Source organism: Zeugodacus cucurbitae, chromosome 4 (genome assembly GCF_028554725.1).
Source record: "Zeugodacus cucurbitae isolate PBARC_wt_2022May chromosome 4, idZeuCucr1.2, whole genome shotgun sequence".
Lineage (NCBI taxonomy): Eukaryota > Metazoa > Arthropoda > Insecta > Diptera > Tephritidae > Zeugodacus > Zeugodacus cucurbitae.
The window spans coordinates 37,059,393-37,076,348 of record NC_071669.1 but is presented as its reverse complement, the minus strand read 5'-3'; the positions used below and the strand labels follow the sequence as shown (position 1 = coordinate 37,076,348).

General features: G+C 39.4%; 1 protein-coding gene across 2 annotated transcripts in view; it reads right to left on the bottom strand.

Moving 5' to 3' along the window:
- The window catches only part of LOC105211555 (uncharacterized), a 54,287-nt gene that overhangs the window by 21,133 nt on the left and 16,198 nt on the right, over positions 1-16,956 (bottom strand). For both annotated transcript variants that reach the window (XM_011183055.3, XM_011183056.3), the window contains exons 3-6: positions 7,412-7,599; positions 6,876-6,979; positions 4,189-4,395; positions 3,948-4,078 (exon numbers count right to left, since the gene is read on the bottom strand). In XM_011183055.3, the coding sequence (XP_011181357.3) occupies positions 3,948-4,078; positions 4,189-4,395; positions 6,876-6,979; positions 7,412-7,599 (630 nt within the window). The remainder of the gene's footprint in view (positions 1-3,947; positions 4,079-4,188; positions 4,396-6,875; positions 6,980-7,411; positions 7,600-16,956) is intronic.

Sequence of the window (16,956 nt, the reverse complement as noted above, 5' to 3'; positions counted from 1 at the left end):
AAGCATACTAAAGATTGCTACTCCTCATGATGATCCATCTAGTATCGCAAAGGATCAAAACTCTTCTATGTGTTGCTTATTGGCCTATCAGACTAAGCTAACCTAACTTAACCTTAACCCTTGTATACCTAGTCAAATAGATATGACCTCCCTGAATCTGATACAATATATTTATCAATCTTAACGACTGTCTTCAGACTTGAAAGCTCACCTCGTGTATTTGCGAAAAGGTTTTACACCTGATATATAATATATTTAACACAACCTCCGTCTTTTGGAAAACTGACTTCAAACACCTTAACTTATTTTTAAACATTTATTATACATTTCTCCTACTACAAATATAAACTCGATGCCGTATAATCTTTAATAAATATTACTATACATTAAATTAGTCTGACCTTTTCTTTTAATACCACGCTTTCCATCAAAATGCCACTAATTTAATTTCACTACATCTGAAAATTCTAGAACAAAACTGCCGTTATTTTATTTGACGAAGTTTAACCACACCGACGAAAGTTAATGATGTATCAGCGAACGCCTACGCAAATAAACTAAAAAAATCAAGAAAAAGCAACTACGATGAGTAAAAAAGTTATTTTTAATGACTGAAGGTGCACATTGTTGTTGGAAATTAAAGAATGTTGTGCTAATGTACTCGTACTTTTTTATATTACACATAGCACTCCCATACATACCGAGCAGCTTTGGTGCGGACAAGGACATGACAAGAAACTTAATCAAATAAAATAAAGAGGCAATTTGAGGAGCGAAATGACAGCAAAATGATAGATGATAATAGCGAGTGGAAGAAGAATAATGTTGTGCTTTGAAAGGCGCTCATTGAATTGACAGTAAAAGTAACAAAGTAAAAAATGCAAAATGAGGAAAATTACAATGAAATGTAATTAAAATGTTTGAAAGCGGAGCATATCTAAGTGAATTTCAACTGTTTTACAGTTTCAAAAGATGTAGAAAATTTTTGTAAAAAATTGATAGACAAGGAAAGGTACGGTCCTATACACAGTAGTGCTTTAAAAGTTGCCCAGAACGGTTATTTTTTATACCTACCACCTACGTCAACGAGCTACTAAATTGGATTACGCTTTATTCTTTCGAATTTCAGCCATTTCATGACTACTTAGAGTTTATAGGACTATACCAAGATGACAGATAAAAAGGAATACTTGAAAAGAAGAACAATAGATAATAAATGCGAACTCTATATACTAATCTGTAGATCTAGTAGATATACTAATCTGCTTTTATGTATTTGAAATATTAGAACGAATATTAAAAAATTCCAGTTCTTCCTTATTATATGTATATGCCGGTCTTTTCATATTAACTGTAAGCCATATTTATGTAAGTTGCCGAGAAAGCGATAACATGCGCCAATCGGAGCGTGAGTGCCTACAAGACCACTTCTCACATTGGTACAGACACCTGTAGCACTTTTGTTTGTCGTCCCATTAAATAAATATCCTACCTCAATACCAACCAAGAACCGTCTATACTCATAAGCAGAGACAAATTTTTTGAGAGATTTTACTATACGGTGCCAGTTGCGGGAAAAATCTGATGTACATGTATACTAAACTCATTAACACTAGGCCTGAACACGAGTAAACGCCGGGCATTGCTATGCCATCGAAGCCATCCACAACGGACGGTGCGAGGCAAAATGTGGCTTTCACTCCGGAGAAATTAAAGAAAATGTCCTGCAAATGTGATTGTGAGCTTTGGGAGGCATTAAGTTGTAAAGGAGTCAAGCGCTCGTTAAACTTCTGTTCATGTGCCGTGTGCCAATTCATTTATTTACTCACTCATTTACTTTTGTGCTAAACACAGACAACGGCCTTATAACCTTATTTTACCGGTAGAAATGTGTGTGTGTGTATGTGATCACTTATGTAAGTCTGTGGGATTATAGAATCTTCTGCAAACAAGACTGTGTGCGTTTGTGTGTTGTCCCATTTTCCTTTGACCCGATGTTACTGGACTGTGAACTGAAAATAGCAGCGAACACTTGGCCGTGATGCTATTGAGCACAGCTGGTTAACACATGAGGAAATTCCTCAATTTCATTATTTGAGAAATGATTTGCTTTGAATGAAAATGGGCTTAGAAGTAGCACACATATAAATATACGAGTTTATGAATGCGAAATGGTGGTGAAGAAATGGCAAAGACGTAAATATTAAATTAAGCTTTAATATGGGTCATTATATTCGAAACACCTATGTGTATAAATATATAAATGGATGATGATATTCCAAGGAATTTGTTAATATTAAATCTTCGTTCTCATTATTGAATAAATGAGTTTGGGTTTTCCATACAACTCAACATATAACGCTGACAAACATCACCTTCACCAAATAATCAGACTCACAACACTGATACTGCACATTCAGCACACACAGCATTATTTCATTCAAGAGCAAGCAAATGTGTTACTCATCAGAAGGCCTGTTGGTTATTGATCCTTAAAAATGTCAAAGAATATCTAATGCTGCCTTCGACACTGCAGGAGTAAGCAAATTTACAACAAAACATGGATTCTTGTCATATTCGCTGTTGCTTTATCGGTTATTGAAGAGATATGCGCATTACATCTCGTGACGACATTTAATAAGGATCCAGTAGAAAGCTTGTGCCATCTTTGATCATATCGAAGTGCAAATGGAGAACCAATATCAGAACTCAAGTTCAAAAAGTGTTTTTTTTATGCCTAAGACAGACATATGGTTTCAGTACTACGATGTGTACGGCAATAAAAGCTCAAGAAACCATGTACCAACATAGTGACACACATGTAGTATTGTACTATGTTTACACCTATCAGCTGATACAAATAAATTAAAGAAAAATATAATTATGAATAACAGGCAGTAAATTTGATCCAGACTTAGTCATAACTTCAAGCAATCTTAAAAAATTATTGTTCATTATAATTATTACTTCTCAACATATTTTTCACATCATTTTTTTCAAATTTAGTTTTTTGATTTCAATTTATTTTGAATTTAATTTATTTTCTGTATGTCAAACTGTCAGAAAACATATGATTGTGACAGAAGATTCGGTGTGTTGTAGTACATTTCACAACATCACAAAATTTCAATGGTTTCTAGAACCGTATTGTAGTACGGAATCCCATTTGCTTTCAAACAAAATTCGGAACACCGGTGATACACATATGGTTTCTGAAGTATACTACAATTTGTACTACATGTTGTCTCAGATATTAGAGACCTAGTTTCTTTAATTAATTAATAAAAAAAAAATTGGTCTTCGTAATTTGTGCAAATTGCTTTCATTCAAGATTCCAGCTTCGGCTCGAAACAAATATCCTCCTGATATGGTACTCTTCTAAAATCTGCCAAAACATTTGCCTTTTAGCGCCTTTTCTATTTATCTGTTATTATTACTCGTTACTCAACAGCGAGTGGCATTCATTACATTGAGTGGTTTTCGAAATTTCCGTTTGCGAAATTTCTGCTGTTTGACTTTCGTGCACCGTCTTCTTGCCTCCGTGCTCACTTGTGTTCTTATTTGAATATAGTTTTTGTGTTTTTGACGTGTTTGCTAACATTCTTCCGAGATATGTTCGAAAAGTGGGGATTTTATTTCTTTTCTTTCTCTCACCGGAAATTTTGTTTGCTATGGTAACCAAAAGGCTCTTGAAATGAATTCAAAATGAATGTCTGATTCAAATTAAAATAAATTGGTATGCTTCGCTTGATGATGGTCATGCATTCGCTGCACTTGCGGATCAAGTCAGCAAGTGAGCAGCAGTGTTGGGGAGTGAGTTCCGCCAAGCTTTGAGTGATTATGTAAATGAGAATGCTTTTATAGCTTCATCAAATTCTTGTTTTCTAATTCGAATTCTGCTATCATTGGAATTCTGCTATCATATATTAATTGCATTATAAACTCACCTGTCGCACGGCGTAGTAGCAGGTCAGGTTGCGCGGATAAATACCGGGAAAGTTGGGTGATTGCAGGCGGCACGCCTTCCTGTCGCAGTCACTGAAGATGCGTGAGCAATATGTGCCCGGTATGAGATCGCCTAAATAAGAGGGGGAATTAAGACAACAATTAGCACACGAAATAAGATATCAAAAGAATTTGAAATCACAAACTATAATTTTGCGTAAAATATACGTAAATTTCACTCACCCAGATAGTACTTTGGCGCCGTGTAGTTGAGCGCGTCCTTTTCCACAGCGGGCTGTAACGAGCTCATGAAAGTCTTATTGTTGGCATAGGCGCTGAACAAGCTGAAGTCCTGGCCATAGCGATCCGAATGGGCGCCGCTGGAGTTTGTGAAATCTTCGATTGCATTTTGATTCTGGAAACTGCTGCGATTATACCACTGCCGCAATTCTGAAAAAGGGAGTAGGAAGCACATGAAGTGAATAAGCACACTATTCGACGCTGAGGACAAACTGCCGATGTGCTGGCATTGGTGCTCAAGCGCTTAATCGTTAGTTAATACAAAATCTTGATTTTTCTTTTCTGTGTAAACAATTTAGTGTGCAAACGAACTTCTGTTTTGGATAGGAATTTTTTCAGGCGCTCCTTGTAGACTGAAATCAATTTGGCAAACGATGCGAGATTTTATCAGTTGGCAAAGTGTTTCCCGAGAATATCACAAGTGTACGGCCATCTCGCCTTTTTTCTTTTGTGTTTAGTATACGTTTAATTAAGTGATAGGAAAATATTTGTGTGTGTAATTAATGTACAGTTTATTACTTTTCCACAACGACTTAAGATTTAAAATTTAGTGTGGAAAATCTACCAATGTGTCTGTTGGTAAACACTGCAAATGAAATATCTTCTGTTATGAAACAAGCAGACAACTCTTCTTTTGTCTTTTTTACCAAAAAAAAAAAAAAAAAATTGTTTGAATATCGAAATGAAAGAAGTAATTGGAGAATAACCACGACTACTACTAAAAGTGACGAAAAATAACAAAAGTACTAATTATATTGTAGGGAATTAAACAGTGTTTCTAAGATATTTAAAGTTTGACTTAAGGTCAAAATTGGACTAGGGTCAGAAGAGTAAGGGCTCAGACACCGAATATGAACATTTCAGTGACTCTGGTTGACTTTCTACTGACAATATCGGTCGACCCCCAAGGTATCTTAATGCGATAATATTTTCCTAGTAACAAAGCTGTGGCAACAAAAGTGCATAAAATTGGATCAATATTTTCAAAAGTTCCCTTATACCTAATATGTGATTTTCAAGCTATGTGTTGGCTTTATACAGTAAAACTAAGCGAATATACCAAAGTTATTTCACGCATTATCCCAACCTTCACAAATATAGTATGAAATCGGTATAGATTTTGGTCTAGCTCCAATACCCTTGTTATAATGATTACTTCTGGTTGAATTTTGTCTTATTTAAATTCTCTGATATTATATGCCGACTTGCACGCCCATTCTGTTCACTTGACAAATTAATAAAATATTTTTAATATTTAAAAAAAATTATTTTTTGGTATTCTGGGACAATCTTGATAAATACAAAGCCAAGAATGAAACAAGTCAGTGAGGGTATTCAGCATCGACTGGAACAAATGGTAGTCAAAGGGAAAAGATCTGGGCTATAAGAGTGGTAACGCAAAACTTCAAAGTCACTGTTTTCTATTGTTTTTCACCGTTTTAGCAACATGAGGCTGAGCGTCGTCATGATGGAATATTACTGCTTAGTGTTAAGTCGCAAATTGCGGGAGTTTTGGCAATTGCTTGATTCAATTGGATAAGTTATTATCGGTTGCGTTGCGCATTAATGGTTTCACTCGGCTTTAGAAGCTTATGCATTTTTGATGCCACAAACAGAGCATTAGCTTGTCGCAGGACTTTCGCTCAGCTAGAGCATGTTCATTATAAACTTCCACCAAGTTAATATAACTTTTGGCTGATGTTTCTTCACATTAAAGAAATGAAGAAGAACTCACCGCAAAAAGACTTTTTCAGATATAGAGAAGTTGTATTCGGTATCTAAATGGTATAATCGTTATATTGTCATTTAGGCAACAATAATGGATAATGAAATCTGAAAAATATTTGTTTCTTCTCAGATACCTGCCAAATATGTATTTATATATATAAATATTAGCAGAAGTAGATAGAACCGGTTCCAATATACATATCTGCTTATAGTACCCCTTACTTCTGGAGTTTAGTAAGTTTTTGTTTTTAACAAATCTGTGAAAAGGTAAAATATTTGTTATATTCCCATAAACATAGGGTAAATCAACAATTTTACTCAATTTTTGGAATTCGAGCTTGAGCTCTCTAATACCTCTTAGTAAACACACTGACAGCCTTGTTATTACAAACTATGAACATACCAATTTGAAATATGTTTCTATGAAAAATGAAACAGAAAAATTTCTATGAAAAAGTTTGTCGTCCTGTTTACCAACTATCTACGCTTTTCGTTTTTGTGTAGCCCAAATATGTTGTTAAAAGTTACACATTTTAAAAGTTTCACTATTTTCAACTTTTGTTAGTTATTCGAGTGTATTTTGTGTGTGTGTGTGAGGGAGTACGTGTTGTGACACACTGTTGCCCCAACTGAATGTATTAGGTTTATTTAAATTTTTTTAATCTCAGTGTTTGCTTATTTCAAATCTATTTAACCTATAGGGACCCGCGCATCCAGCCAGCGAAGTGGAGAAAAGTTCACTGGAGAAACACAGTGGAGAGGAAGCACAACAATGCTGCAGGAAGCGCACGCGGATGAGAGGAGCAGAATAGTTAGTGGGTGGCCCGTTATGTGGGCTGCTGACTGCTGGTTGCCGACAACAAAGTGTTCGTCTTATTTCTGGTGCATTTGTTTCTATTTACCTTCGAGCTTGATGCCGCCGTAGCGCGTCACCGAACTGTCCTTCGACAGAACCTTGTATCTGATGCGAAAGTCGAAATTGTAGCCGCTCTGGTCCCGCGCCAGCCTGCGTCAAACGGACGCAGCGACAAAGTTGAGTAGCGCCGTTGAGTGAGCCGTTTAGTGAACGGGGATTCGCAGTGGCGTCGCATGGTGTGGTGGCAGCAACAACGTTGGCATTGTCCATGGAGTAGATATGGAAATAGAAAAAGGAGAATGGCGAAAATTGAATGGAATTCGAACAAAAAACAGCTTAGACACAATGCTAGGAAAATGAATACAGACAGATGAAAATGAAATGCAATCGAGTAACTAGCAGTTCCCTGTTTGTTGGGATTGTTAGCGAAAAGTTTTTAGTACGAATTAGTGTTGCATTTGTAATTTCAATTTGTCTCGTTGCAAAGGATTTCAAGTACATTAAATGAAATGCGGCGGAAGTTGGCGAGAGAGAATCAAGAAATTAACATGAATCGTAAAAAAATTAGTGAAATGCACTTACTTGTTCAATTTGATTGTGAAAATCAAAGATCTGGTCTCGCTGTAGAACAGCACTGGGCCCCAGGATGTGCCGCACCACATGCCGCCGATGGGAGTGCGCGCCGACTCGGCGATTTGCATGTAACCATCCGGACAACCGTCATGCAGGTACGAGGTGAAGCGTCCAATCGTGAAGCTATCAAGTGTTACCTGTAAAACAAAGAACGTGAGTCAATTAATATTGAAGGTGCGCGTAAACTTTTTGAGCCAGTTAAGTTGGCCGAGCAGACCGACATGGTTGCGTTTAAGAATTAGTTTTGGTCCATCTCTGAAACACTTAAATACTTAAATTTGATTACTGATACATTATACATATATATATAAACATATGTATATATGATCGCACTGCTGTCGGAATTTCATGCGTCTATCTCTATCACGGTCTTACTTCACTGCTAGACGAGTCAATCATTTATAAATGGTTTCTTATATTCCTTACAGGAGACATTAGTTACGAAAACGTAGACGGCCCAAGGGAGCTATTGAAGAGGATTTGAATATTTGGGATTCACCATGCCTCAAATCAATGGAAACGAAGTCAAAGTTGGCTTCGATTTGCTCCGCATCTACCGTATTTTCCTGATTACTTTTTAGTCCTGAATCTGAATCTACAATTCCACATGAAATCAAGTTAAAATAGAATTAGTAGCGAACTGGTGTGTTTACCCGCGGAATGGAGCTGTGGCACACTGGGACCTTACCACATATATGTATGCGGTAGAACGCATTTCAGTCTGTTCAAAAAAGCAAACAACACAGCGTCAGGTACTAAGGTAGTGCCATGGAGTACCTAATAGTTGAGGGGTTTTCGCCGCGTCGAAACAAATAAATTCCCATTTAAGGTGTGAATAATGGCGAGCATGTTGAGTGAGTGTGAAGTGGACGTGTTGCAGCGTACTATCTCCGGCAATTCGTACAGCAGTTGCACAAACATTCGGACATTGAGTGAAATATGCACCCGTTGAAGTGCAGCATTCTGGAAAATATTACATTTCAACATATACGCTTACACTTATTCAAAGATAATGCGAAGTTGCGTATGTGTGCGCTTGTGCCACTTGGCGTTTGCTGGGAGCGCAGCTCGTTTGTTAGCTTTGCTGGCGTTTGATGTTAACACCCAACTGTCAGTATGTTGCACGTTCGCCATTTAGAACGGACTTGTTGTTGTACTTTCTGTTGTACTTGGTTGATGGCAGGTATCAGTGCCGCATTAAGAGAGTTCCTCCAGTTGTTTTTCACATACGTACCGCTTTTGTTAAGTTAAATTAAGTGGTTGTTACCTAAGAATGTTTGATTTGAAATAATTTAAAATCGTTAACAATATTTCAGCTAAGAAGCTAAGTAGGGGGATGGGGTCATATGTAGAAGTTCACGCAAGTGAGGAAAGTTTCTGATTGCCATTCACTTGGGAGTGGCCAGGAACGATTCTTTTGCATATGACTCAAGCAGCTCACGACTTCCGGTTTTAGACCAAGTATCCCCTGGGTAGCTAACAGACATCCGTTTGGAGGCGAGCTAAAGTGAGAAGGCGAAGCCCGCTTGTGCGGTTGTGCGTAGGGCTTGGGACCCACCACATAAAAAATCTCCCCAATGAAAACAAACACCGAGCCTCGGATGAGAAACTCCCCTTTTGATGACGACCCCTGCAAACGTACTAAGGATCATGATTTGAGGGCATGCACCTGGAATGTCCGGACTCTTAATTGGGAAGGTGCCTCTGCCCAGCTGGTTGATGTCCTCATACAACTAAAGGCTGACATCACCGCCGTCCAAGAAGTGCGATGGACGGGACAAGGACGGAAGAAGGTGGGTCCTTGTGACATCTACTACAGCGGCCATATAAAGGAGCGCAAATTTGGTGTTGGATTTGTGGTGGGAGAGAGACTCCGTCGCCGAGTCCTGGCATTCACCCCGGTGGATGAACGTCTAGCCACAATCCGCATAAAAGCGAGGTTCTTCAACATATCGCTGATTTGCGCCCACGCCCCAACGGAAGAGAAGGACGATGTGACCAAAGACGCTTTCTATGAGCGCCTAGAACGCACCTATGAGCGCTGCCCCCGCCACGATGTCAAAATCGTGCTTGGCGATTTTAACGCCAGGGTGGGTAAAGAAGGTGTCTTTGGCACAACAGTCGGAAAATTCAGCCTCCATGACGAAACATCGCCAAACGGCCTGAGGCTGATCGACTTCGCTGGGGCCCGAAATATGGTTGTCTGTAGTACCAGATTCCAGCATAAAAAAATTCATCAAGCAACGTGGCTGTCCCCTGATCGAAACACGCGCAACCAAATCGATCACGTTGTGATAGACGGAAGACATGTCTCCAGTGTTTTAGACGTGCGTACGCTCCGAGGACCAAACATTGACTCGGACCATTATCTAGTAGCAGCAAAGATACGCACTCGCCTCTGTGCAGCAAAGAACGCCCGTCAACAAACACAAGGAAGGTTCGCCGTCGAAAAGCTGCAATCACAACCGACAGCCGAACGATTTTCTACTCGACTTGCACTCCTGCTCTCTGAGAGCACTCATCAGCATCTCGATATAAGGGAGCTGTGGAACGGCATCTCAAACTCATTGCATACCGCTGCAGCCGAAACAATTGGTCTACGGCAACGCCAAAAAACCAGTTGGTACGATGAGAATTGTCGTTCCGCAGTGGAGAGAAAACAGACTGCCTACCTCGCAACGTTGCGATCGACCACAACACGTTCGGGGTGGGATAGATATCGAGAACTGAAGAGGGAAGCGAGACGCATTTGCAGACGTAAAAAGAAAGAGGCCGAAATGCGTGAGTATGAAAAGCTTGAAAAGCTGGCCGACATGGGTAATGCTCGAAAATTTTATGAAAAGATGAGGCGATTAACAGAAGGTTTCAAGACCGGAGCATTATCATGTAGGGACCGAGAAGGTAATCTGGTAGCGGATGTCCAGAGCACACTGGGATTATGGAGGGAACACTTCTCCGACCTGCTCAATGGCAGTGAAAGTACAACACCAGGAGATGGCGAACCCGATTCCCCAATCGATGACGATGGAATAGATGTTCCATTACCCGACCATGAAGAAATTCGAATAGCAATTACCCGCTTGAAGAACAACAAAGCGGCGGGGGCCGATGGATTACCGGCCGAGCTATTCAAATACGGCGGCGAAGAACTGATAAGGTGCATGCATCAGCTTCTTTGTAGAATATGGTCGGAAGAAAGCATGCCTGACGATTGGAATCTTAGTGTGCTCTGCCCAATCCATAAGAAGGGAGACCCCACAATCTGCGCCAACTACCGTGGTATAAGTCTCCTCAATATCGCATATAAGGTTTTGTCGAGCGTATTGTGTGAAAGACTAAAGCCCACCGTCAACGAACTGATTGGACCTTATCAGTGTGGCTTTAGACCTGGAAAATCCACAATGGACCAGATATTCACCATGCGCCAAATCTTGGAAAAGACCCGAGAGAGAAGAATCGATACTCACCATCTTTTTATCGATTTTAAAGCTGCCTTCGATAGCACGAAAAGGAGCTGCCTTTATGCCGCGATGTCTAAATTTGGTATCCCTGCAAAACTAATACGGCTTTGTAAGCTGACGTTGAGCAACACCAAAAGCTCCGTCAGGATCGGGAAGGACCTCTCCGAGCCGTTCGATACCAAACGAGGCTTCAGACAGGGTGACTCACTATCGTGCGACTTCTTCAATCTATTGCTGGAAAAAATAATACGAGCTGCAGAACTAAATAGAGAGGGTACAATCTTCTACAAGAGTGTACAGCTCCTGGCGTATGCCGATGATATTGATATCATCGGAAGCAACAACCGCGCCGTTTGTTCTGCGTTTTCCAGACTAGATAAAGAAGCGAAGCGTATGGGTCTGGTGGTGAATGAGGACAAGACGAAATATCTCCTGTCATCAAACAAACAGTCGGCGCACTCGCGTCTTGGCTCCCACGTCACTGTTGACAGTCATAACTTTGAAGTTGTAGATAATTTCGTTTATCTGGGAACCAGCATTAACAACACCAACAATGTCAGCCTTGAAATCCAACGCAGAATCACTCTTGCCAACAGGTGCTACTTTGGACTGAGTAGGCAATTGAAAAGTAAAGTCCTCTCTCGACGAACCAAAATCAAACTCTATAAGTCGCTCATTATTCCCGTCCTGATGTATGGCGCTGAAGCGTGGACGATGACAACATCCGATGAGACGACTCTTGGGGTTTTCGAGAGAAAGGTTTTGCGCAAGATTTTTGGTCCTCTAAACATTGGCAACGGCGAATACCGCAGGCGATGGAACGATGAGCTGTACGATTTATACGACGACATTGACATAGTTCAGCGAATAAAAAGACAGCGGCTACGCTGGCTAGGTCATGTTGTACGGATGGAAGAAAACACTCCAGCTCTGAAAGTATTCGATGCAGTACCCGCTGGAGGAAGCCGCGGAAGAGGACGACCTCCACTCCGGTGGAAAGACCAAGTGCAAAGTGACCTGGCTTCACTTGGTGTTTCCAATTGGCGCCAAAAAGCAAAAAGGAGGAATGAGTGGCGCGCTCTGGTGGATTCGGCTATAATCGCTTAAAGCGGTTCCTACGCCAAATATATATATATACATCACTGTCGCTTGATCGAAAATCGCGAAACCAACTCGATCATGCTGTGATAGACCGACGACATGTCTCCAGTGAACTCTCCGAGGATAAAATGAAGACTCGGACCACTATCTGGTAGCAGCGAAAATACGTACCCTCCTCTGTGCAACCAAGAACGCCCGTCAATAAATACAAGAAAGGTCGACGGCGAAAACCTGCAATCGGAACAGACGGTCAAAAATTTTCTACTCGACTTGCACTCCTGCTCTCTGAGAGCACAACGTCAGCATCTCGGTATAAGGGAACTGTTGAACGGCATCTCAAACTCGCTGCGTACCGTTGCAGCCGAAACAATCGGATTTCGGCAACGACAAAAAACGAGCTGGTACGATGACGATTGTCGTTTTGCAGTGGAGAGTAAGCACACAGCCTGCGTCGCAATGTTGCGATCGATCACAACATGTGTGGTGTAGAATAGATACAGAGAGCTCAAGATGGAAGCGAGGCGCAAAAAAAAGACGCCGGAATGGGTGAGTAAGAAGAGCTTGACTAGCTGGCTGACGTGGGTAATGCTCGAAAATTTAATGAAAAGTTGAGGCGACTTACAAAAGGTGTCAAGACCGGAGCATTCTCTTGTAGGAACCAAGGTGGTAATCTGGTCCCTGATGTCCCGGGCATACAGGGTTTATGGAGGGAACACTTTTCTAACCTGCTGTGGCAGTGAAAGTGCGAAACCCGGAGATGGAGAATCCGATTCTCCAATCATTTACAATGGAACAGATGTTGCCTTGCCCGACTATGAAGAAATTCGAAGAACAATTAGCCGCTTAAAGAACAGCAAATTGGCGTGGACCGATGGATTGCCAACCGAGCTATTTAAATACGGCGGCGAAGAACTAAGAAGGTGCATGCATCAAATTCTTTGCAGAATATCGTCGGACGAAGGCATGCCAGATGATTGGAACTTCAGTGTGCTCTTCCCAATTCATAAAGTTTAAACCTTCTCAGATTGAGTGATGAAATGATTAAAAAGCCTTTCATTCCACAAGCCTCTATGAATTTCTAAAGGTGAATGCTCTTAAGAGAAGATTGTTGCTAAATTTTTGTTTTTGTTTCAATCGGTTTTCAATGCTCGAAACCACTTCACTTTATAAGACTTGACATTTATCATTAACGACAATACAGATTTTTATTTCAAAAAAAGTTTTTTTTTAGCTCCCAATACTTAGACACACAACATATCTAAGCATTCGCCAATTTACTATATAAATCGTAAAGTTATAGCTTGTGTAAATGCACACAAATGCTGAATTAGAGTTATCTTTGGAAGACCTGCTTCAGATTGCTTTGGGAACCGAATCATTAACCGGCGTCAACACAATTGTGCTGCATAGTTTGCTTGACTTGGTGCTTAAGAAATTAGGCTGTGAAAATGAAAAAATCTCAATCAGTGGGTACGAAGCCATGGTTATTGATAAGCTTCTAAAGGAATCCTCCATTTCACCGCTCGTGTTTGACAGTATTCAAATGAAAACGGTAAACCAATTTGATTGCTTGAGCCAACTTGAACGGACGGTCGATGAGTTGGAAGAAAAAATAGACAAGCACTTAGAAGAAGTGCGCAACGACGAGCCGACAAGAAGCTCTAATGATTCATTTCCAAATTTACCGATATTGAGCAAGGAACACATTTGTTCGACCTGTGATCCAGCTATGAAAGATATATGCAATTTGTTCGCTGACTCCAAATTCAAGCAGTCAATTTTTGAAAAAACTATCCTACCTGTATACAAGCGCTTACAAGCCATGTCTAAAAAGCTAGAAGACTTCGAAATCGAATTTGTAACTTGGTTGGAATTTATGGAACAATATTTGGAAAATATAAGCCAGAAAGATACAGTTGTGATACGGATTCTAGAAGTTGACGACGAGTTGACAAAATACCGCGATCATTTTATGCGCACCATGGAAGATTTGCAGGATATATTAGATACTAAGGTAGACCGATGCGATGTCTTCTCATTAGAAATTGTTGTAGACCAAAGAGTTGATGATATACGAAGAACGATACGCGAATATATAGCGAAAATTAAGAAAGCTAATACAACAGTTTTTGCATTGGAATCTCATACATCGGAACCGAAGAAGTATGAAAAGAGTCCGAACACTATTGGAATAGATCCGATGTGTGGTTGCCAATCAGATGCTCAATACAATTCGCGGCTGAAAACTCCTCAGGAGATGCGGATTGACTACGAATCAATGAAATCCAAACATAGCCACGCAATCAGAAGAAACTATTAGTGTTTTAAATAATATTTTTGGTATCTAGGCCACGTTCTTAATAAGTTGGATTGTCGGTAAAGCAGTTATAGATTTTGCGGCAGTCACCTTGAAATGGTGCCTAAAGTAGATTTTTTTGGGTCTAACATCTTGAAAATCTTGTTTTTCGAACTGTAATATAAATAAAAAAAATGCGTTTCAATTCATGGTCAATAGTAATCAAATCCCTCAAAAGGTTTTTGTTTTGTAATTATACCGTACTTCCTGTGGCCTCTTCCAAAGCTCAATCAAGTTGGTTCGCGTTAATTGCTCGATTGATCTCAAGTTTTCGATCTGATAAGGAGGTCTGTTGTGCAGTGAAAGAATCTGGTGAAATTCAAAACATCCGTTGCATCCGTTATAAAATAATTACGAACTTTAAGCTATCGATTACGTATGTACATATATATATGTGGGAGCAAGCGAGGTTGTGTCAAAATGATTTACGTACGCAGTAACGTAACTTACGTACTCAATAACTTAATAATCGTTGTGATATCAAATTTTTATACTCTCGCAACAAAGTTGCTAAGAGAGTATTATAGTTTTGTTCACATAAGGTTTGTTTATAACACCCAAAATTAAACGAGTTAGATATAGGGTTATATATACCAAAGTGATCAAGGCGATGAGTCAAAATCCGAATGTCTGTCTGTCCGTCCGTCTGTGCAAGCTGTAACTTGAGTAAAAATTAAGGGATCTTGATGAAACTTGGCACACTTATTTCTTGGCACCATAGGAAGGTTGCTTTCGAAGGCAAAATCGGACCACTGCCACGCCCACAAACTGACGAAAACTGAAAACACATAAAGTAGCGGACAGTAACATCCGGACAACCCGTCGATTTGTATTTAAAGGGCGATTGTGACCACCAGTGTATTTTACTGCCTAAAGGCTTATTCTTTTACCTAAATACGTGTTCGGTACACGTTTTATAGCAACTTTTAGTTTATTTTTTAAGAGTTTAATAATTTAGTTTGTGCTTGTGCTTCGCTAAAGATTAAATATGCCGAATTTCAAAAAAAAAAAGTCCGAAATAAAAAAAAGAAATATTTTGATTTTGGGAAAATATAAAAAGACTATTCGGGAAATAAGTAATAGAGTTGGCTTCAGCAAGTCCTCCGTCGGAGAATTCCTTAAAAAATTCTATAGAACCAGGTCTCTTAAGAAAAAAACTGGCTCTGGAGCAAAGAAGAAGACAAATTCAAAGGAAAATCGACTAATGGCACGTATTTGCTTGAGGAATCGAATCAAAAATGCTGAGGACGTTAAAGTGGAGTTATTTCAAGATGTCGGTACAGAAATTTATGCAAGAACCGTTCGTTGAAGGCTTCAAGATATTAATTTGAACGCTCTTCGGCCCGCCAAAAAGCGACTTTGGATCTCAAAAATGCGTCAAAAACGTATACGATGGGCAAAAGATCATGAAAATTGGACTCATCTTGATTGACAATATGTTATCTTCTCGGATGTCGTACGTAAGGCAGAGAACTTGTGAGTGGTTCAAGGACGAATGTCTTCAATGAACCGTTAAGTAGGGAGGCAGCCGAATGGTCTGGGGATCCTTTTCTTACCATGGCCTTTGACAACTAGCCCTAATAGATGGAACCGTCAACGGGCTTAAGTATCAGGAGATGCTTGAGACGAATTTACTACCCTCAATAAAAAGCCGTTTTTCATGAGCGGATGTCTTTATTTCTCAGGATGACTCTGCCCCATGCCAGCGCGCCAAAAAAGTAAATATGAATTTTTTTGTACATCTAGAGGTTATTGCTATAATTTAAATTACAAATTTTATACTTGTCCTTTCATTTTTCTTTCAGGTGAATATTTATTTATCAAAAATCGCGGTTTCGACTTAAGAATGTTCAGGTAATAGTCCGGAATTCAATCAAAATGAGAACCTTTGGTTTATAATGAAGACTCAGATATCACAGAAGAGACCAAAAACTTTAGCAGAATTGCATAGAATTATCGAAGATGTGTGGAATAACGGTATCGCAGCAGGAACAGTACAAAATCTGATAAACTCAATGCCAGAGCGGATAAAATCCGTTATAAAAAACAAAGGTGGTTCGACAAAATACTAATAAGAATGTTTTTGTCAAATTGTGTATTATATAATATAAATAAAGCTAAATAAATAAATTGCGAGAGTATAAAATGTTCGGTTACACCCGAATTTATCCCTTACTTACTTGTTTGAAATAGACGATATTCAAGCGGTTGTATTCTGAAATTTTTTCGACTACGTTAGTCAATGACTATAAAGTGTAGTACACATTAACACAAACATGTATCTTAGTATCACTCTACTCCATCAATGCAAATAAATTTCTAGGAAACATAAATGTATGGCACTTGAATTTATTTCTACTTTATTTTGCTATAAACCATTGAATTCCTCTGCATTGAATTCCATAAAGTGGGTATGTGCCTACATAGACACACACACACAAATTTATATGAATAAATAAAATACATTTAATAGCTCGCAAAATTCTTTCTTTGTTGTGGTCTCAACAACAGTTTTTTGCGCCACAATTTTCATAAAAAGATTTGCATAATTTTATCTCAAAGGTAATGCTTCAACT